General features: G+C 49.2%; 1 protein-coding gene across 1 annotated transcript in view; it reads left to right on the top strand.

Annotated features, from left to right (window-relative positions):
* The window catches only part of LOC147663422 (uncharacterized), a gene marked incomplete at its 3' end in the record, with an annotated part of 72,517 nt that extends 62,186 nt beyond the window's left edge, over positions 1–10,331 (top strand). Inside the window, exon 4 of the mRNA XM_086950469.1 lies at positions 9,806–10,331. Within this exon, the coding sequence (XP_086806595.1) occupies positions 9,806–10,331 (526 nt within the window). The remainder of the gene's footprint in view (positions 1–9,805) is intronic.
* Positions 10,332–23,868: the final 13,537 nt, after the last annotated feature.

The following is a 23,868-nucleotide window of genomic DNA, read 5'->3' as shown; positions in this document are numbered from 1 at the left end:
CTACCATGTTAACCTATGGGCCATGAGGTTTGCAATGAGGAAAATGACTTTTTTTTTTTAAAATACATTTTTATTGCAGAATTAGAAACAAGACCTTAAAATAGACCAACCATTACACTTATGGCATCACGACGATTCAAGTGACAGAAATACACTACACAGCCATGTAGCCCACATCCCGGAGGCTGGGCGGCGCGCCAAATTTCCGTTCCTCGAAAGATGCCTCAGTGTGTTCCCTTCACGGGCGTCAGGTCAGTTGCATCGTGTAGTATCTGCTTTTACCCCCCGTAAGCCCGCCCCCCCTTGCACCATCAAGCCCCAGATTGCACCCTGGGTTGTTTCCAACAGTTCCTGTCCACATCATTCCAGATCCATCTGGATCCACTAAGCTATGTCGCGGTGCTGAACTACCTCCCTCAGAAACACCCCCCCCCCCTACCCCCCTCAACTGCTGCTAATGCGGGCACCCACAATCCGTCCTAGTGCCGAGGCACGTCACCCATCAGGATCCACACTCAATCATTCAATCTACATGGAGTACTGTCCTATCTCTACTCTCCCTCTTCATCGTCCGTCATATAACCACGCAGCGCTTGCACCACCATCTCCCAGGCCCTCGCCAGCTCCAGGCGTTTCCCATTGCCAGTCCTAGTGACCTGTCGCATCCTGATCACACTCTCGCAGCCCGACCACTTCAACAGCTCATTCATCCATCTCCTCACTGATGGGCCTTCTACAGACTTCCAATGCCAAGTTATCTCTCGTTGTGCCAGCATGATTCCCAGATCAATACATTTACTCGTTATTTTTGTCTTTTTGGTATGAGTTTAACCAGAGGAGCATACACGCCGCCATATCAAAGTCTACCTCCCTATCCGTTACAGCATTCAGGAGTGCCCCTACTTCCGGCCAGTACACCCCCAGCTTCGGGCATCCCCACAGTAGATGATCCAGATCCACCTCTGGTGCCAAGCATCTCGGCACAAGGCGTCGTGCACCTGGAAATGCCGTCTCAACCTCTCCGGGGTCAAGTATGCCCTATGAACAATGAAAAAATGCACCTGTTGAAATCGTGCGTTCCTCGTTCCCTTCCACGTCCGACGCAACACCTGGCTCCAGATAATGTCCGGTATGGACTTGCCTATGCTGGCCTCCCATCGCGACTTTAGCGCCAGCAGGGGCGCCAGTCCCTCGTTCAGCATTCGATTATGGAGGCAAGTCACTGCTTTGACGGTGCCCGCTGCCATCACCACATATTGGCATGCCATTGTCCCCTCCGGCTCTGCCAGCCCTCCCCTCCAATGTCGCTGCATCGCTGCCACCACCGCCGCGTGTAGTAGGAAGGTTCCGCCCGGCAAGCCAAATTGCTCCTGTAGCGTCTGATATGGGACTAGCGTCCCATCGATATAGAGATCCCCCACCACCTGCAAGCCCAGCTCCTCCCATGTCAATAGTTGGGACCAATCGCCCCCGTGAGGCAGTGCGGTCAGCATTCCCAGCGGTATCTCCGGTGCATACGGCCGATTTCTTTTTGCTCTCTTTAAGCTCCTATTCCAACATAATTTAATCGTCCTTTCCTCTATTGTGAGCTCCCTCATGTCCAGTTTCTGCTGCATAATTATATATGACAATACACTCCTCTGGATGCCAGTCCCCCGTTCATGTTCAGGACCCCTGAATTCTCTGGCCACATTCTGTGTTAACACCTGGAGTTGTGCCGCCAGATAATATAATTCAAAGTCGGGAACGGCTATCCCCCCTTCGTGCTTGGGCCTAGTCAGGGTATCCAATGCCACCCTGCACCGTCCGTGGCTCCAGAGGAAGCCGGTCACCAACGTTTTCAGTTCCTTAAAGATCCTCTGCGGGAGCCACACCGGTAGCGTTCGGAAATAATAGAGTAGTCGCGGGAGTGCCACCATATTCAACAATGCCACTCGACCCAGCACAGACAGAGGGAGGGAGGCCCAGAAATTCATGCAATCCTTCAGCGCACGAATACAACGCTCTACGTTCCCCTCCAAGAGGTCCACGGCCTCATGATAGATGCTCACCCCCAAATAGGTGAAGCAGGAGGGCTCCCACACCACCTCTCTCGTCAGCTGTGGACCGAGCATGCTCTTCCGCAATGGGAATACACAGGTCTTAGTCCAGTTAACCCTAAGGCCTGACAGCCGCCCGAATCTACCCAGCATGTCCACTGCACCCTCTAGTGACCGCCCAGGATCCGCCAGATACAATAACAGATCATCGGCGTAGAGAGATATAAAATGCGACTCTGGCCCTTGTGCTATCCCGTTGTACAAGGCGCCTGATCGTGCCTGTGCCGCCAATGGCTCCATCGCCAAAGCAAACAACAGAGGGGACAGTGAGCAGCCCTGTCTCGTTCCCCTACAAACCGGATAAGCCGAAGATACAATAGGCCCCAATCGTACTCGCGCCTTTGCCGATGAATAAAGCACCCTCGTCCATCTCCGAAAGCCCTCCCCGACCCCAAACTTCAACAGCACCCCATCCAGGTATTCCCATCCGAGGCTATCGAAGGCCTTTTCGATATCAACTGCCAATACCACGGGATCAAGAGCCGATGCTTCAGCGCCATCTATTACTCGGATCAGACGACGTATGTTCATCGAAGTGCTCCTAGTTGGGATAAATCCCGCCTGATCCCTATGCACCAGAGTGGTCATGTGCGGCAGTAGCCTGGTAGCCAGAATGCGACTCAAGATCTTGTAGTCCACCGTTAGCATAGACAATGGTCGGTAAGACGTCACATCCAGCGCATCTCTGCCCGGCTTCAGCAGCGGCACCACTAGTGCCTCCCTCATGGATTCAGGCAAGCACCCCACTTGTTTTGCTTCCGCGTACACCGTCAGTAGTATGGGCGCCAGTGTATCAACAAATTTGTCATAAAATTCTATCGGTAACCCGTCCACCCCTGGGGTTTTGTTCGGTGCCATATGTTTAATTGCCCCCCTTATCTCTGCTAACGTGATGGGTCCCCCCAGTTCTATTGCCTCTTCACTTTCCATCACCAGTAGTGGGATCGGATCTAAGTATTCGCCTATCTCTGAGATCTCCGCCTCTAGGTGGCATTCATACAGTCCCATGTAATAGGACTGAAAGCGCGCTAGGACCGCTGATTGAGAGTAGACCACTTCCCCATCCCCTCGTCTTATACTCAGGACCGGGCACCCCCTAGGCTCCGGATTGGCAAGAAGCGTGCCCACTTTATCTCGCTCCTCACGTACCTTGACAACATACAACTTATAATCATAGCACCGCAGCCGTTCCGTCTCGGTCGCCACCACCTCTTTAGCCTGCAGCAGTTGCTCCTGTAAGTCCGGTCGCTCAGGCCTTCGCTGCTCTAACCCCCTCAACGCCTCTTCCTCTTTCGTAAGGTCATTTAAAACTGTCTTTCTCGCATTCAGAAACCTACCCATGCATACCCCTCTCACCACCACTTTCATCGCATCCCATTCTATCGACCTGGTCGTGGCAGTGCCTCCGTTTTCCTCAAAGTAGCTGTCAATGCCCTGTCGGACCGTGTCGCTAAATACCACATCTTCCAGTGTATCCGGGCGCAGTCGCCAGGATGGAACCGCCGATCTCACCCGTTGTCACTGCATCGAGATCAGCAAGGGGTTATGATCCGAAATGGTCCTAGTCAAATATTCAGAATGAGTCACCCCAGCCGCCAAGGGTCCACTACACAACACCGAGTCCAGTCTCACATGTAAGTCGTGGAGTGTGGAAAAGTAGGAGTAATCCCTGATCTCCGGGTGCTGTTCCCTCCACACATCCACCAATCCCCACCTCTCCTGCCATTCCTTCCTGTGGGCTGCTAGCCTGCGCACCGGGGAGTCTACCAGTGGCGGGTGCGACCTATCCAGCTGCACATCAGATATTGAATTAAAATCTCCCGCCAATAAGATAGGGCCTGCCAAAAAATTGGCCAGTGAACGCGTTAAACCCTCAAAGAAAAGAGCCTGATCGGAGTTGGGGGCATATATATTACACAGGACCACTTCCCTGCCATAGAGTCGCCCCTCAACCGCTACATATCTACCCTCCGGATCTACCCTCTGACTCGTTGCCTGGAATGGCGTACCTGCCCGTATCCATATTAGCACCCCTCTGGCAAATGCTGAGTATGTCGTACCAAAGACCTGACCCCTTCACCTCTTCTGTAAAGCCCCACACTCTTCCTTGGTCAGATGAGTTTCCTGAAGCATTGCAATCTGTACGCCCCTCCTCACCAAATAGGCATGCACCTTGTGACGTTTCACCATCGTGTGAATACCCCGGACATTCCATGTAACACATTTCAAAATAGGTAACGTCCCCATGAAGTACTTTCCCGCACAGTGGCTCTAGCCAATAAATGTCCCCCGCATTGCCTCAATTGCATCCCCCCTTCAAAACATATCCCACAACTCCCCAACCCCCTCTCCCCAGGACAGGACCTAATAACCCAGCTTCAGCCCCGTTCCAAAACTTCAACACCCCACACATTATTCTAACCTGTGGTCTTCACCACAGAAGGCCTTAAGGGCCTCAAGGGGTCGATGGAGCGCCGATCCAGGGTGGGCAGAGCGCCCGCCCCGCGCCCACGGTCCCATACTGCTTGTACAACCCCATACCTGGTAGTCCAATAAAGATCTGGAGAGACTGTACCAACAGCTACCTCGGGATCGTTCAAAGTTCTCAAGCCTCACTCATTAAACAAGCCATCCGCAGTTTGTGGTGTGACCGCCGGTCCCCTCGCATTCCCGATGTCTGATTCGTCGCCTCCGGATTTCTCTCCCTCATCCTCCAATTCCGATCCTACGGATGTTTTCTCCTGCTGTGAACCTGTAATGGTCGCCGTTGCAGCCAGCGCTCCCCTCCGGTCAGCTGGCATTTGTGCTTCCCGCTCGGCCCTTTTGAGCTTTTTCCGGGAGCGGATGCGCTGTGACTTTCTGACTCTGACCGGCTTCTGCCGTTACCTTCCGCTTTTGTGCGCACGATCCGTCCCTGCACGATACAGTTCAAGCCACGACCATGCCTCGTCAGGAGTCTGAAAGAAGTGGGTCCTGACATCAAGGATCACTCTCAGTTTGGCAGGAAAGAGCAAAGAGTATTGAATCCCCTCCTCCCTCAGTTCCTTTTTCACCGACAAGAAGGATGCTCTGCTTTTCTGAACGTCCTGCGTGTAATCCGGGAAGACCGTTACTTTGTTGTTGTCCACCTGGAAGGGGCCTTGGGATCGTGCTCTCTGTATCAACAAATCGCGGTCCTTATTTGGCGGTTTGGCAGGGACCCTGTGCGCTCTTTCTAGGGAGAAGAAGGGAGACAATCCCTCCGGCGCCACAACCGTTTTAAACCAGTTCTCCATATAGGACACCGTGTCCCCTTTCTCAATTTTTTCCGGAAGACCCACTACCCGCACGTTATTCCTCCGGTTACGACTTTCCGCATCCTCCGCTCGTCGCTCCAGAATCGCCAGATGGCCGAGGATATCCGTCAGTTTATGTTCTGCGGTGACCACCGCTGGTTTCAGGTCTTGAAGCAGTTGTTCATTCGTTTTTACTCTATCAGAGAGCTTAGCGTGGTCCGCCCTCAGTAGGCCCAGCCCCATCGCGACCTGCGCAATGTCCTGATGCAGCGACTCCTTTGTCGCGGTGATCGCCTCCAGGATGGTGTCAAGGCGCTGGTTCAGCCTCTGTTCTTGCGGCGAAGCCTCCGAAGCGGGTTGAGTGCCGCCATCTTGGACTAGAGCAGTCGCGCCTTCCCGCCCCTGTGGTGCGTTTAAGCCATCACCCAGAGCGGCCATCTCAACTGTGGAAAGTGCGCCACTCGGGCCGCTGCTATGGGCCACTCCAGTTCACCGTGCTCACTCTGCAGGCCCTTCGGTCCCCGGCACCTCTCCACGTCGCTCAGTGGTAGAGTATCCAAGGGTCAATATTCACCATCTCGGGTTCAGTCTGCCCTCACAGCACCCTCGAGCACCCTCCTGTTCCCAGCCTTCTATCACTGATCCGCGGCCGTGCGCTGCATAGGGCACCAGCACTACCACAGCACCTCCAGGAGCCCCAAGGTCCAAGGCAGCAAACCCCCAGCACACCTTCAAAAGGGCAGGCGGGTGCTGTCCAGGGCCGACCGCGTTCGCTGTCCGAACCAGCACACCGCAGTCTCTAAGGCAGCCTTCCCAGCTCACAGTTCACTGTGCCGCCTTGATTATGCCTCGAGAATTCCAGGCGGGTGACCCTCGCCCCCGGCCCCGCGGTACACAAAATGTCTCAACCAGCTCCAGTTGCTCAGCCACTCATAGGGGCATGCGGCGGCCGGAGGAGCACGGGTCCGGGTTCATTCACGCTGCTGTGACGCTGTCAGCCGACCGGCCCCAGCGGCTCTCATTCGAGTAACTGAGCCCCACTCTCCTCGCGGCCCCCCCCGCCAAAGCCCAACCAGCTCCCCGGGTGAGCGGCCACCGCTGCCCAGGAGTAATCAGTCAGTCACCAAGCTCCTTCGTCGGGAAGCGGGAGGGGGGATGGGCTCTGCTCTCACCGGATCGTGGGTGTTCAACGCCTCCGCCGTACCACGCCGGCTCCAGTGGTCCCAGCCTCGGGTCCCCTCTCCAGTCGCTCCCTCAATCAGGCTCCGAGACCTCAACGCCGTCCGTGATTGCAGCTCCTAAGTCTCCCGAGCTCAGAGCGCCGCCATGTTCCCTTTGTCTGCAGCCCGGTCACTTCGAGCTCCGAAGTCCGATCGGCGCGCTGCTCCCGGGGTCTCGCTGGGTTCCAGACTCTCTCTGGGTTCCAGACTCTCTCCTCCGAACTGGCAGCACCTCAGGCAGCAAAATCGTACCTCCAGGGGCACAAAAGGCCAAATCCACAGGATTATTGCGGGACTCGGCGCGGAGCTACACGCTCACACGGCCATCCCGTCTGGCGCCCAAGCCACGCCCCCAATTGGGAAAAATTACTTGGGCCACTTTTCTAGCACCAGGGCTTATAAAACCATATTTTATAAGTATTTCCCTAATTTCTACAGGACCCCCATCCCCTGTGCAACTAGGGGAGACTTCAGGGGTTCGGAATCTGCAGAAATCATGCAGATTTTCCATACCCAGTTCTTCTAGCATCAAAGTCGAATTTGAGCAGCTCTTTAATACAATGTGGGGAGTGAAATGTAAAATTTCACTTTACCCAGCCATATAAAAACTAATTTTATAAGGGCGTACCTTATAGATAACTGACCCCCACCCCTGGGATACCTAGGGGTGACCCTGGGGGTTCCTAATATGCAAAAACATGGTAGGTTTTTTTATTTTTAAGGGCCCATACCCCCAAAGTCGAGTTTGGGCACAATTTAAGGTTTAAAAGCTGTCCTGGCCACCAGTGCAGCTTGTAAACTGACCTCAGGCTTCAGCACTGCACACATGCTGGTGCAGAGAATCTGCTGGCCTCTAAACTGCCATGCACCAGGATACTGGAGACTTCTAGGTAGTTTCAATCCCCTGCCCTATTACATACTAGGGGCTTAGGTGGTAGGTCATACCAACTACATGGGTAACCCCACCATACTAAAGTGTACCCTAGTGTATGTTGGGTGTCTTAACTGTGTTCTAATGTGTTCCTTTTAGCTTGGCACTGGTCCTGGTCCTGGTTAAACAGAGCCCAGGGTCAGTCAGAGTCAGTTATCACCAGTTCCAGTCAGCAAAAAGTTGGGGGGGGGGAGGGTGCCCAGGGCACAGGATGACTATGCAATACCGGCCCTCTCGGGCCGCCCAAAACAGACTTTCCCTGGTCTCCATGATGGCTGCATTACAGCCTGCTTGGTGAACATACCCAGGCCCCCCATTCCCTGGCTGAGCGTCGAACCAGGACGCTCAGACCAATCACAATGCTGCATTGCAGCGTTTTGAGTGGTCAGGGGAGCCTGGGTGTTTACCAATCACAATTGTGCATTGCAGTGTTGTGATTGGTCAGTGGGGCCTGGCTGTGATTCCTGTTCCTCACGTTTGATGAGGAGAGCAGGAGCAGAGACGCGAGACCTGGCGGCAAGGTAAGTTTATTTTAAAACATTTTTTTATATTGCGCACCCTCCCCCCACACCCCCACCCCCCGCCACTAGTGAGCCATGCCGACCACCACTGCTGTGTGCTCTTAAACACCCATGTTGTTTTTTTTTGTTTTTGTATTCTGTTTATTAATAATAAAAGCAGCTACAAATTGAGAAATTGCAGCTACTCATTTAAACACCCATGTTGTTTAACCAAGGGTCTCCAAGAGGAGGAATCACGTGAGAATAGGTTTATGTTGTCACATCCAAGACACAAATTGCAATGCCACACAACTACACCGATCCACCACACTGGGTGAGCAATGTGCTTGTGCTGCCTCATTTTCACTGTCCGACAAATTTGGAGCACCTAAATGAATGATGTCTCACTGGCACTTAACAAGTGATTTGATGTGTCATGTGAGTGCGCATATCAGCAAAGCCAACTGAGCCTTTTACCTTCACAAGGCCAATAAATTGATAAACTAAGGGGCAGATTTATGAGGCCCTTGCGCCACGTTTACGCCGCTGTTGCGTCACGCAAGGCGGCGTAAACGTGGCGCATCCCTACGAGGCATTTACAACGTGACGCATCTATGGAGATGCGTCACGGTGTTAGGCCCTGCGCCACATGAAACCTGCGTCAGGTTTCATGTAGGCGTTCCGGTGCAGGGGGGGGGGGGCGTTCCGTCGCAGGAATGCCCCTGGAAAGTGGCTCAGTGAAATCTACAAGATTTCACTGAGTCACTTTCTATGTCAATTCCTTACGCCTGCTTGAAGCAGGCGTAAGGGTGATGCACCATGCATGTAGGGCTGGCCCCTGTGCATTGCAGGAGTCATGTCGCACTTGCGACATGACTCCAGCAATGCGCCGCCCGTACACCGAAAGATGCGTCACGCATCTTCCCTGCCTTGCACCATGGTGGGCCGCATTGTAAATGCGGTGCACCATGGGTGGCGGAGCTGTGGCGCACTGTGGCGCACATTAACTGGCGCATCCCTGGGGATGCGCCAGTTAACGTAAATCTGCCCCTAAGGGTCATATGTACAACATTTTGAAATTGCAATTCTTTGCGAATCACAATTAAAAACTGCAATTCCTAATGTATGAAACCCATTGAGTAAAATTTAGAAATTCCTAATGGGGTCGCAATTGGCTTACCTCATGAATATTAGGTAGGTTGCAATTTGCGGCCTATTAAGAATTGCAGCCATCACAGGAACCTGCTGGGGTCAGCAGACCATCATGTCTGTGACAGCTTTGTAAGAAAGCAATCTTTTAAAAAAAAAATTCTATTTAAATTCAGACCATTTTCCTTAAAGCAAAACGGGATGCATTGCAACAAAAAAAATTAAACGTTTACGTTGAATTTTTTAGGAGTTGGCTGAGGCCCCATGGACCACTCAGTGCTTAAAAAAAATATTTCTTTTAACATTCACAACTGTAATTCGGCCGCAAACCATTCCTACATACCACAGCGATTCGGTATTAGGAAGGGATGCCCTAAACACGCCCCTGGACCCAGGCTCACTGCTTGGGTGACCTCTGATCTGAGATCCCCAGCTAGGGCGATTTGATTTCTAGAAGTGGGGATGGAGAATCCGCTCTTTCGTATGTTCTTGGTAACAGAGTTTTCTGGCCAGGAGTGTTGCCATAAGGGGGCATGTATCGGTTGCCATTTTTTTTGGGTATCACTGTCAATGTAACAACTTTGAGATTCCTGTAATATAATACCCACCCTCTCTCTCTTCTCCTTCACAGATTGTCCCAGTCAGTACTGGGGTTCAGACTGCAAAGAGGTTTGTATGTGCCACCCAAATGGGAAGTGTGACCCTGCCACCGGCCAATGCACCTGCAATCACAACCGCTGGGGGCCCCTCTGCCAGTTCGCGTGCCAGTGTGGACCCCAAGGGAAATGCAACCCACTTACTGGATCCTGCCAGTGTGACCCTGGATGGTGGTCTTCTACCTGCAAGAAACAGTGCCAGTGCAACCCAAACAGCCCACGCTGCCACTCTGCCACTGGGCACTGCATCTGTGCCTACGGGTGGTGGGGTCTGCGGTGCAGCTTCCGGTGCATCTGCAACCAATCTCCCTGTGCCCAAAGCTCTGGCAAATGCGAGTGCCAGGATGGTTGGTGGGGGCCCAATTGTGAGCAACGATGTGACTGCTTGCATGGCAAATGCAGCCCCGCCAATGGGCACTGCGAGTGTGAAGTGGGCTTTCAGGGCACAAGCTGCACAGACCCTTGCACTGCTGGATACTACGGGCTGTGGTGCAGAACCAGGTGAGGCACAGGCGAGCGTTGGTGACTAGGGTTGGCCATGGGGTCTGCTGATAAAGGACATTTAATGTTTTGATTTTCATCTCCTCTCACTCAGGTCTTTAAGTGGGATGAAAAAACTAGGGGGTCTCTCAAAGTGGCGTGGCCGATGCAGTTAAGGGTGTGGCTTAAAAACATTTACGCTAAAAATCTGTGCTTAGCATAGTGTGCCGCCCAACTGGTATTTTGCTGCTTCTTTTATTGCATCCAGAGATATAATACAATGAGTAACATTACACCTACAACCAGCCAGAAGTATTGGCTTTGCCAATAATTGTTAGCTACATAAGATAAATAAACAACAACTATGTCTTCCTTGTATAGACTATTGAACATGTTCATGTTCTAAAAAGATGAGACTGAAAGAACTATGAAGTTGAAGTTACATCAAAGGCAGTGAAGGGTGCTATTGCTGCGGAATTAAGATTTATTTTTCACCTTGATGGTGAGGGCAAAAATGGAGAGCCCGATAGGAACCCGTCTTAGCACCTGCTTTTTAGAACTGCCAGTGCTGAGCACCGACAGGACCCAGCCCACTTAAAGCCCTGCTCTCACTTCTTTCTCATTCCTATTTTCCTTGTTCCTTCTTTTCACTCTTCCATTACGCCTTTCTTTTCTTTTCTTATGATCTCTTTCTTCCACCTCCTCTATTCATATGGTCCACTTCTCTCTCTCTCTCTCTCTCTCTCTCTCTCTCTGTCTCCTCTTTCCTAATTTTTTCTGTCTCTTCTACTTGTTCCTGCATCTCCCCTACCAATACAGCTTTCCCATCTTTTGCTTTCCTTCTGTTCTCTCCTCTTCCTCTCTACCTACATCTACCCTGTTGCCCTGCGGTCTGTGTGAGGCCCTTTCTTTGGGTCGTGGAGCAGTCAGTGTTTACCAATTCTGTCCCAGGGCCCATTGCACTCTGATGGGATATCCAAGTTACTCCCTTCATACAGTTGAGTCTCTCAAGGTAGCTAAGATGAGCGCCAAAGCTTACACAAGCGGGCAGAATGAGGCAGAATCTTAAATGCAACATGAAACAACAAGGTACAGTCTATTTCCTGTTTCTTACTGTTGGAAAACGAGGCAGTATCTGTGAGGCCTGCACAAATAACATGTCACATTTGTCTTTCACTAGGAACCAAACACCCTATTGTAGTGCTTGACTCTCAGCGGGTAGCGTTGCAGAGCAGTCAAAGTCTTACTCAAGGGAGGTGGTGTAGGCTAGTAATCGCCATTTACCAGTACGCAGCAACACAATAATTGATTGTCCAGTTTGTACTTTACTTTATAAAAGAAAGAGTACATTTATTAAACACACCCACAACTCAATACTATGCAGCAATTTACAAATATACATAAGCTGTTGGAATTACTTTGTGACATTGCATAACATCTCCACCCCTCCCGCATGGGGGGTGGGGTCTAGTACCACCACTCTCATGTATACACATCATCTTGCCCCCCTAATGCAGTGGGTTGACACAACCTGGAGCGAGGGCCCTGCGCACTGGCACCATCCCAGTGGCGACTCACCCCATCATCTCAACAAGCATTAAAAATAGGTACACCTGCCCTGGAGATACATAACCCTGACTGAGCATCTTATACTGACCATACAGTATACACCTCCACATCTTAGGGGCTAGCAGTCTGGGTTGCTCTTCACCTAACGCAGTAGCAAAAATACACTTTAACAAAGAAATCACTTTAAATGAGGTACTCAGCATAGCTGATAACAGTTGAAAAGCATTGCAAGTAAAGCCCCTAAAAGGTATCACAGTTAAATTCACAGGATTAAGCATATACAGCCAGACACCCTAGCAGGAATGTGTTGCAACATAACCCCACTTGGCTTATGATTTCACCTTACACAGGTACTTTCAGTCCCACCATAGAAATACCATTGGTAAATGCACTTTTTGTGGCATTGCACCTCTTCACCTCCAGGGAGGCTCTTTTCCAGACATCCCCAGCAAAGCCCTCCACCCTAGAGGCAGTCCCTAATGCACCACCAGCTGCAGAAGAAATGTTTTGGCCCCAGGATGCTCAGACTCAGACTGATGAGCCTTTGAGGGCTTATTTCCTTGGAGTCCCCCAGAGACTTAGGGGGGACTTGTCTCTTCATGCTGGGGGAGGCTGCTTTGCTCCTGCAGCTTCCCCTGCACCTCTTTCAGCAAATGGGGGTGACCCCCCTCCTCTGGGGGCCACCAGGCACCAAAACCAGTCACTTCCCGCTTGCCTTGCAAGGCATTATGGTGCTATTCGTGCTCAGCCGATGCATATTATAGCAGCAGCTCTCATGCTGCTCAGGGAGAGCCGCGCTGCCCCGGCGGCCTCACGCTGCATCTCCAGACGTCAGTGGGGGGGCCGGGTCCCACCCGGACCCCCAGGTTAGTGATGGCAGCTCGGAGAGCCCACCGCTGGCTGCTCCTACCTTCTCCTAGCTCCTCGGGGTCCCGGTCCCACCCGGGAACAACACACTGCATACTCGATGGAGAGCCACTCGGGGAGCCCTCCCCCGGTGGCTCCCGCTGGCTCTCCAATTGGCCAGCACCCTTGCGTGCTGCCGCGGGAGCCGGCCCCTCTCTTCTGGTATGCTCACTCCTGCGGGCAGACACAAGGCAGCCTCCCGCCTGGCGGGTCTTCGGGGGAGTGCAACGGCACTCCCCCCGCCTTCCCGCTGCCGTGGGGAGTGCGACGGCACTCCCCCCCTCCTCTGCCTTCAAGTCCGGGCCCGGATAGGGGGTCTCGGGCTCCAGACCAATTCTTCACGGGGAGCGCGACGGCGCTCTCTGACTTAGCTTCTTGCTCATGGCCCGGAGTTGGGTCCCCTGAGGAGTCTTCACAGGGAGCATGATGGCAGTCTCCGGCTTATCTTCGACTCGCGAGGGGGGTTGCGCGATGGCACACCCCCTCGTCTTCAGCGACATCACCGGGGCCCGGAGTTGGGGTCAAAGGCCCGAGCTTTTCTTCGAAGGGGAAGGGCATCACTCTCCCTCCCCTGACGTCACAGGGGGCCAGGGTGGGCTCCTGGCACCCTTTTTGGGCATGTTCACGGGGAGCGCGATGGCGCTCCCTGGCTTTACTTCTTCCTGGGGCAGCTCCCGGGACCTGGCCCACCCCATGGGGCCCATCTTGGCCCGGAGGCGGAGCCCCACATGCTTTGTCTTCAGTTCTGGCAGAGGTCAAAGGTCACAGGCCACCTACCTTCTGGGGGCATATCTCCGCCCCCAGGCGAACCATCGGCTCCATTCTCGCCTCTCCTTGCTCCTGGTGGTGCTTCCCAGCCACTGGGAGCACTTTCCTTCGCCCTCTTGGTCTCTAGGAGGGTGAACTCAGCAAGGAGCTGTCTTCCCTGGCTCCCTGCACCAGTCTTTCACCTAACACTCCTCCTGGGCCTCTCTCCTCCTTGCGCAGAGGCCCAGGCTCCTGCTAACTGGTCCTGGTCTTCCCTTGTGGCGCGCGTCAGGGTCCTGGGCCATTCTGTAGGTTCTTCCTTCCAGCTGCCCATGGCGCCAGTCTCCAGCACCAGTTTTCCTCAGCAGACCACACCCCAGAGAGAGCTCCTCTTCCTCTGCAATTTTTTTTAAAAAAATTTGGAGGAGGCTGGCAGGAAGTCTCTGTTTGCCCTATCAAACAGCGACGCTTCACCTCTCTGCTGCTTCTGCTCCCTCCTTCCTGCCCAGGCCTCTGGGTTTGTTCAAAATGGCATCATCTAGGGGTCTCATGCCACATGGCCTCTAAAAAGCACCTTCCCCCTGTCTGCCTTCTCTCCAGAGCAGCTTGGTGCCTGGCACCAGGTGACAGCAGCTGATGGATTAACCTGTAGCTCCACCCATCTTCTCTTCTTGGAGAGGAGGCCTTCTCCCATGGAAATGCTTGTCGTGAAGGGCTAGGCCTCTGATGCTACAGCTAGGGGAGGAAGACATTAGTCCAGCCTGGCAGGGTCAGCCCCAAACAGGCTCTGGTTATGAGCTGACTCAGAGAACGATGACATTTATGGATGACCCAAAAGCAGTACAGATATGACTTTGGACTCTGCAGAATACTTCTTCTCACTTAAGTTACAGTGGACTGTAGTGCATGTCTGAAATTTGTAGGCCCTAGGGAAGTGAAACTATCCCAAATGGTTTCCATCCTCATAGGGGAATAATGATGACGAGGTCTTTCAGTGAAAACAGTAAAGCACACTGACTTTCCCTTACATGCTTCTTCCCATTGTAAAAAGCCTATTCCATGTCACCACCCAGCTCTGCATAATTCCTGCCACACCATTCAATTTGTAGCTGCTCTTGGGCTGCGCACACCAGGAATCTCCCCGGCACAGCCCTTACACTTGTGTACATGCATGTAGACACATTTCTGCATGTAACCAGCCTGGGGCCCCTTACTCCATAGCTCGTGCGTGAAGAATATGTGGAAAAAAAACAGCAGGCGGGAATTGCCATTGTTTTACATAATGAACGCATTCGGATATGCATTAATTTACATAATGAACGCGTTCGGTGCCTCGTATAAGTCGTTTATAGGATATATGACTGACGTCTCGTAGTCAGGACTATGGAAGTCAATACAGGCTGCTCGATTTATGCAGAAGTCGTTTTGATGAGATAGGCATGCCGCTGCATGGACGGCATTGAGGTTGCCACTAAAGTGGGGCTGCTTTAAAACTAAATTTCCCTTCGGTGCATGATATCCCAGAAGACTTTGCGACACTCCGCGACACACGCTGAAGCCGAGTGAGGCGCTTGGACGGTTTTCCCCTGAAACTGGCTATTGCAGGTGATTTTAGCGCTACGACAGACTATACAACGAATTTAAAAGGACGTAATATATACCGAAGACCTGAAACATCGCTATGCTTCCATCCTTTTCCAGCTTAGGGTTTAACATTAATTTGCTCACAGTAAAACGAGGAGCGCCTAAAACACTCGGGATCTTGCAGTAACAAGGTGATTCTTCGCATTTAGTATGTGCTTTGATGATTGGAGGTTCAAGCCTGTTTGACTGGACTATGACATTGGTCTTTGTTTGACAGGCAATGCAATTCAAACTTTTGTGTAGACTAACTGGAGACACCTCACTGTAAGTCCTTCTAACTTCCTTACAGTGTGACTAGAGAGAACGGTTTTTGTGTAAGAGCAATGTTTTGTAAGTCTGTCTTTTTTGTTAATTTGACTTCCTTTAGACACCTCTTCATTTATGCTTCTGTGATACAGCAGATTCACTCTGCCGCATGATTCAGGAAGTTGGCACGCCCGGAGTTGGTGTTCTCTTGACCCATTAGATGTAATTGCTCCAAACTTAATAAGATAATTTTTGTCTCTCTCTTTATTGTAGATTCTGTGGTCTTGATGAGAACCCTAGAATTTGTTGGGTTCGAAACGCGTCGACCCCTTCTTTTCTGTTTGTTATTCTCAAACAAACCTAGTCGTTAATTAGGCTTGTCCACTTGTGCACTGTAAATAATTTATGGACATTGTACATTGTGATACCTTTAGTTAGGTTTGCGCCATTGTAAGATTGTTGTGTGATTTTTTGATTTTTTGGTTGTTTAACTTTGTAGTAGGCCTCCCTGGTTTGTGGCCATCTTCAAATTTGAGTAGCTTGGTATGGCCCTACCATGTCAGGAGGATCTGTGATTTGTGGGTTGAATGGGTTTGATTGAATGAGGGAACGAATGAAGGGATGTATTGAATGATTGTGGGTGTTCTGGTGTCTAGTGATTTGTTTTAAGTATGTTTTTTGATGTTTTCTTGTAAATATAAATTTTGTATAGAGCTGTTTTGTCAAACAATTAAAAAGTTTGCTGCCAAATAAAATAAATAATGGCTTCCAAAGCCGAAACGCGCGTAGTGTGCCACCCACCGCTTTGCCTGTGTGCTACCTACCACGTTGCCTCCATCATTCTTTGTTGTATGCTCGTCCATATGTTGGTTATGTAATTTTTAGATTTGTCTGTCAACACTATTTGAAATATTATTTTGATTATCAAATACTTTGAAATTTATCCATGAAATGTTTATCTATTTTCCCTAATATGTTTACATAAAAAAATGTATATTTATCATTAAAAAAAAAAAATATATATATATATATATATATATATATGTGATAAATAAAATAAATCAGAATACATCTAAATATCTGGTGATTTAGTATTAGAGTTAGTGGGCTGATACAATAGTAGTATTCATCTATTCAGTTTTCTGGTTTTTCACTAGTTATAGACCTTTTCAAAAAGTATTTCTTCCCTATGTATAGCTAGTGTATTGATATATAGGGGTCCCCTACTTCCTAAACTACTTTAAACAGTGTGGACCTGTTGATTTGGTTTCAGAGGTCCAAATACTAAGTGATTTAGCTAATAGTACTCAGTACTGGCACTTGTTCCGTTTTGTTGTCCTTACTCCAGCTACAGCGCAGCGGCTTAGTCTCACCAGGGGTCACCGTTTAAATCCACATGCAGTCTCTTTCATCCTGAGTTCACTGTGGGTGAGTCCCAACTTATGAGACTTTTCCACAGTTAAAGCTCAACAATTAAGTGTTCAAAAATGAAAAATTCGGGTGGCTCAGATGGTCAGAACCACCTTCTAACTTTTACATTTATATAATAGTTTAGTACCGGATTTATGTAAATCATTTAACCACATCGCTGCTGCACATTTTCCCCTCCGGTGCTGAAGAATTCAGATTTACATCACTTCATGACGAGCTCAGCTCGTCATCAGCACAGCTCCACTGTGCCTCATGACGAGCTGAGCTCAAGGAGCTTGTCAGGGCGGCGTTCGGACCGAAATCCCTACAATAGGGCCAGTGTTGGGATTATGTTGTCTGTTTCCCTCGGCCTGTGCATAGTAGTCCGACCGCCATGTACAGGCAGACGGAATGGGACTTTGGGGACACCTAGCAGGTCACCAGTCCCCTGTTTGCCTTTGCTATGGGCTTGGGTGGCACTTGTGGTCCCCCATTCAAACATCCATGGATCCTGTGCTAGGCACCTCATGGTGCCTGGCACACAGTGCTTGGATGTTTAAAACATGCCTATTTCTATTGTGGCTTGTGCTGTAACCCTTTTCTGGCCTGCTGCACATGTTTCTGACCGCCTACACGGCAGTTGGAACATAATATGGTGGGTGAAGCTGCCAACTACATGTCGTCCGGTATCCCTCCTGCAACGATGGTGTTCGGAAACTTGCAGCTATTCACTGTGTCTCAATTTTGCACTTAATTCAAAGTTGTGCTTATTGCAGTTGCTTCATAATGTGCCTATCTGACATAAATAATGAATCCTTCACAAAGGCTTGATCAGAGAGAGGTAAGCATCACTGGCCCAAAGAAAATCCTATCTACCAAAAGCACCTCGAAAAACAGAGCAAACTGCAAGTCTCTGCTGGAGCACAGCTTCGGCTCACACTTCCCTCTCATTCTTACCGCCACTAGACTGACCCTACATTGCAAATACATTTTCCTACTCGGTAACAAGCATCATCATTGATCAACCATGTTTCATCACCATTAACATCGTTAATAACTGATTCAACTCAACTAGCATAACCACAGTCCTCCCACTGCTCACCAAACTAAGAAATATACCTCTGAAACGTCGAATTATTAGTGCACACTCTTGGCAAGGCTTTGGAATCAGCCATCATGTCTGCTTGCTTATTGGCAGTAGCAAAGTCCAAACCATACTATGGAGTGACAGCTTGTCCATCACATTCAGAATCATGTAAATCAAAACAAACTCATATACGTACATGTGGCCTTTAAGTGAACACTGGAAAAGCGAGCTTTGCAGACATTCTCAACATACTGAGCAATTCTAGTGCAGAGCCACTCAACTGGAATTCACCCACAAACTTTGTAGACTCGGGGTAGTGATTTACATTCCAGGATCTTAGGACACAAACTTTTCTCCCTCTTCTGTTCCAATATCGGCAGGCCTTCCAAATGGTTCATGACCTCACCTATTGAATTCAAGTGTGCAAAGTGAATTCTGCAGTGACACTCTACCTGAGACAAGAGAAACCGGCCTTCCAGTAACTCAGATATTAGAGGGCGAATTCATGACAACACAAAGGCTCAAAGACCAAAATCCCAACAGCATCACCTTTGCACCTATCAAGCAAATTAACTAATCATGTGACCCAGAATGCATGACCCTAAAATACTTTGGTTATAAAATACTCCATGGCATAGGAATCTATACTACTATTATAAAGTAAGAAGTGGGAACCTTTGAGGCGGGTAAACTCGGGAACCAGAGCGCCAATCCAAACACCCAATACATCATTGGAATTGGCAGGGTCTGCAGAGTGACATAGGCTATATACCACCCCCAAAAATAAGTTCTTTAAAAAATATACCTTGGAAAAAAAAGTAGTCCCTTGGAAGTAGCGCCGGCCGTCGTGTGCGCTAACGTGCTGACATCATGTGAGGTGGAGCGGCAGACAGCAGTGGGGAGGGAAAAGTAACGCAACGTTCAGCGGGAGGAGCGGAACCTCCACCCGGTTCACTGAAGTGCGGAGCCTCTACCCAGACTGCCTGTCTCTCTTGAGAGTGTCTACATCTGTCGGAGTCACAATAGTGTAAGAAAGGGTGGGTGATTCTCGCGTGCTCCCATAGGTTCCACCAATGCTGTACTTTACCCAGCCTGGATTCAAGGATTTCTTTGCAGCGATGCCCTTTGAGCAGGCCTCTCGTGCTCTCCCACCCCGTGTGCTGACCCCCACTCCATGCCTGCTCCTCCGCCCCACCTGAGCTGTACCCCCCACCCCTCCCCCCGCGGTCTGCGCTTTTCCCTAATTAATAGAGCTGCCAGTAACATTCAGTGAACTTTGCAGAACTCGATGCTAACTGTATTCAGCTCGCTGTGATGTACAAACTGCTGTCAGCCGGGCGCAGGCATTGTCTGCTGACACTCGCACAGCCATGTGACCTCTCCAGGAAAGGTCACCAGCGGAGGGACACACGATGGCCCGCTCTCTAATGAGAACGAGGCCGTACTCGCGCTCTAAATGCCCTGTGTAGTGTAGTGAACTTCTGTTAATGTAGTTGTTAGTTCCGGGTACAGAAATGGCTGTGATGTGACCAACGCGTGCGTTTGGCCACATCACAGCCATTTCTGTACCCGGGATTTCCACGCGACCAAAACCACTAAAATCCGGGTAAGATCGCCTCACTTTGCGACCTTCTTTCCCACTAGTGAGCGACACATGGCCACCATTAACTCTTCCTTTTCCCCCTCCCTCCTTCTTTTCTTCCCTTCCCCCTCTCTGCTCCCCCGCCCCCTGCCTCCCCCGTGATTTTTCGTTGTACTACAGGCCCAGCAGTCTAAATATACCTCGGAACTAACAACTACATTACCAGAAGTTCACTACACTAATTGGCAGATGTGGACCTCCGGCGATTGATTACCAACTATCGGCCCTAAGGTAAACGCTACAGCCCCTTAACCAACCAATGCCAGGCTAATCTCTTCCGATTCACCTTGCCTGCATGCGGTTTACTGCGTCCCCTGGCTCTCCCTTGCTTATCTGCACCAATTATGTGCCCTTTCCGATGCAGTCGCAATCATTCTGATTCTCAGACATAGTGTCCTGACTCTTGCACCTAGTTGTGACCCCTGATTTACGTATTTCCAGCATCCTTTTCTTTAATTGGCACCTGCTTCCCCCCTTCCTTAGCTATCCTGCCCTTCCCCTCACTACCGATACCATCGGGCCTACCCCTCCTTTTCCGCGTTACCCTCCCTGTGTCCAACACTCCTCTCTTTGTCCCCCTGCAGCACTGCCCACGACCCAGTCCTGATGAAGATCCTTTAGCCACCTGGATCGAAACGCCGTCGACCTTCCAGCGCAAATATTGGTGCGAAATACGAAGCGGTTGAACATATTGAATACGTTTAAAATGAACTTCTAATCTGTCTTGAACCGCCGTATATCAATGAATACACTGTATATTTACTCACCAGTAACTTTGCGCCACTCACGCTGTTTCACATTGTCACCTGCGTCGCTATATTGGTTTTCACTGTCACACCTAGAGCACCACGTACAATTTGGGTTGTCTTTTCAATTATTGTGATTTATATACTGCAGTGCTGCTACAACTATATTTTTGTTCCTTTCTATAATATCTTTTATACATAAAATGATGCTTTTAGCACATGTCAGAATTATATAGAGTCTCCTTGTTTCCTTTCAGATAATGTATTTACATATCTTCACTAACTGTCTTTAATTTATACCAGTTGGGATATTGTTGTTCTCACATAATTTACTCCTTAGCCATACATATCTCCCTGCTACATACCATACTACACCTTGCAACATTTCACATTTGTGACTGCATGCTATACAATTCACCATTCTTCACACACCACGTAACATATCACACTATCTGATAATATATCACTGAACAACACACATCTGCTTCTCTCCCCTTCTTCAAACTCTGTGTTACAATACTCAAAACAACGACTCGTAACACAACATCATTCTCCACCATGAGACTGCTTTCAACCACATTCTGTGTCCCAATATACCATGCAACAACTCGCCAATATACCATGCAACAACTCGCCACGCCATATCATGCTTCAACCTGCCAACTGGTCATCCCACCATGAGTCCAAATCTTACGACAGCAACAATATCAGCACCACAACTCACAATAGACCACTCCTGAGTTAATAGCAGAAAATGAAGGGCAACACCCCCTCCCATCCTCTGTCTTCTTCCTCCTTTCTTCCATCACCTCTGAATCTCTCATCTCCATTCTTTCTTTTCAAAGACCCCTCACCTCCTAAAACTAAGCTGGTAGCGGTACTCAATAATCTGAGAGAGTCAGGAGCCTAAAGGAAACCTCTTGGCTACTCGTCACCACATATATCATACTGTAGCTGCGCACTCTACCACCTCACACGCAATATTCACCATGCATTGCACCCTAGCCATACCCCACAATACGATTCCACAATATTCTACACATAGGACTGAATTTTGCCATATTTGACACCCACCACCATACCACAATTGGCCACAGCAACCCCTACTAATTTGCACTTACAACTGCATAATTCCATATTACACCCTCACTACCACAGGCCACTTCCCACCAAACGACATATACAACCATATCATATACCACACCTCTTGACTGCACTATTTAATATGACATCATCATTCATCAAACTGCACATAACCCATCACCACATCAGACAACACAGCACACATTACAAAAGTCGAAAACATCCAATAATATACCACTTATATGATGTCACACCATAGGGTGCATGGTGCCATCACACACACCATCTCACAGATCAAACACTTTCAATTCTTGCCTTCCAACCCATCATACACCTAATCACATATCACGTCACCTTATCATTCCACAGCAACACATTCACCACATAAACCCACAGTGCAACAGGGCGCCTTATCCCACCACTCCTCATCAGCCAAACCATGATACCATAGCACACACCATCCCACCATGACCGATAGAGCATTCGTATCATATGACTAACTATTTTAATGCAAACACTACATGAAGAAATGCTGCCTCTCAAAGCAGAGCCTCTTTGTGCACCAATCAGTCACAGCACCACCAAGCAAGTTTCCCTTACCATTCCAAATGTCAATCTACGCCATCAATAAAACACACTGCGCTGCATATCCAAATTGGACCGCAACATTCCATAATATGCTACCTCTAACAGTGCATTCTTCACAGTGCAACCCACCAGCACCCACACCATGCCACAAAACATCACACTGAGTCCTACTGCTAAGTACTACAGCTTCTCACATCCAACACAGGAATGCACCGCATGAAAACATCTCTGCACCACATCATACCCTGGCCGCATGACACAACGCCATTCAAGATATGCCACTGGGCCACGCAGCTCCAACACCACATCATGCCACATCTCATCAGATCACTCTCAATGATTATCTTCAATAAAGCATCATATTTGAGTGCAGTCTGCTCTTCTAAGTTACAATGCTTTTAGCACTTCACATGCTTTCTGTATACATATTGGGTGTATCTATTCCAACTGTAGGCCCCACTCACGCTCTGTTTGTCCTGCAATCAAAAAAACAGAATTCTTCATATGTCATCATCGGAAAGGAATGTTTTCTGCAGATGATTCACAGCCCCATTGCAGGTTGCAGGCCGTACGTACTGACAGTTTCTGTGAAATGTTTCTATTCTGAGCCGATGTCCAGGCGGTTTGTATGTGATTTTATAGAAAAATGATTTCATTACTGAAAACGGATTTCACTTAAATTGTATAGTGGACATTTTGCAGGATAAATGGCATTTACCATTTCATAGAAATCAATTCATAGAGTGTATTGTTATTCTTTTGCATGCTTATTTTTAAGGTTTACCGCAAAGGTTTCATGTCTTATTTTCAGATTTATATTTTTTACATAGTCAAACAATTACTTCAGATGCTTTTAATTTGCTGGCCCCTCACCATACCTAAAACCGTCCATCACTGACCACCTCACAACTCCTAAACAAAATCCATCCCTGCCCCCTGGAAAGCCCCTCACCACACCTAAACAACACCCATTCCTGATCCCTAAACTCCACCCATGTGTGAACCTTAAGAGTCCTTTCTACCCCTTAAACTCCACCCAACACTGAACCCCAGAAACCCTCAGTACACCTAAGCTACACCTATCTGTGATCCCTAAACTCCACCCATTCCTTAATCCTTAAATTCTTTCTGCCCATAAACCTACCTGCCCCTGATGTCAAAAAACCCTCACACCCCTAAACTTTTTCCAACCACAAACCCTAAAAAGACTTCACCATCCTTAAACTCTACCCATCACAGAACTTGAAAAATCCTCACCAGCCCTAAACTCCACCAATCCATGAACCCTAAAAACCGCTCAATGCCCTTCCACTCCACCCATCCCTAAAACCAACTAAAAACCCTCACCATCTCTAAACTCCACCCATAACTAAACCTTAAAATCCCCTTTCTATGCCTGAACTCCACCATCCCCGACCCCTAATCGCACTTCATCACCCCTAAACAACACATACACCTGAACCCAAAAAGCCCTCACTACCCCTAAACTCTACCCAAGTTTAATGGCTTTTTAGATTTTTCCCTAAAATGATCTCTCCTTTAAATTGTTTCCTCTAATTTATGATTTATTTGTATTTCCTGAAAATTGACTTTCCTTAAAATAGTTTTTTCCTTATTTAGCAGCCTTCAATGTGGTTTCTCCGTTTTCGTTTCCCCTTTAATTGACGTACATTAGTCCTGGTGTGTGTTTCACTTGCCTTTGCTTGTTCCAATTTCTTACCTAAAATGTGCTCTACCGAAGGTTTCATAATTTAAATTTGGTATTGCCTTACTATTAATCAAAATCAGTGTCCTGAAAAATGTTTGTAGGGGCGGATTGGGAGACCTCATGGTGCTGATCTTCTTTAGGATAAAACAGTAGGACACATTCCAAACCAACAAGACCTGGGT

Source organism: Lissotriton vulgaris, unplaced genomic scaffold (assembly GCF_964263255.1).
Source record: "Lissotriton vulgaris unplaced genomic scaffold, aLisVul1.2 SCAFFOLD_5715, whole genome shotgun sequence".
NCBI lineage: Eukaryota > Metazoa > Chordata > Amphibia > Caudata > Salamandridae > Lissotriton > Lissotriton vulgaris.
The sequence above is the reverse complement of the archived record's forward strand: the minus strand, read 5'-3'. Positions and strand labels throughout refer to the sequence as shown.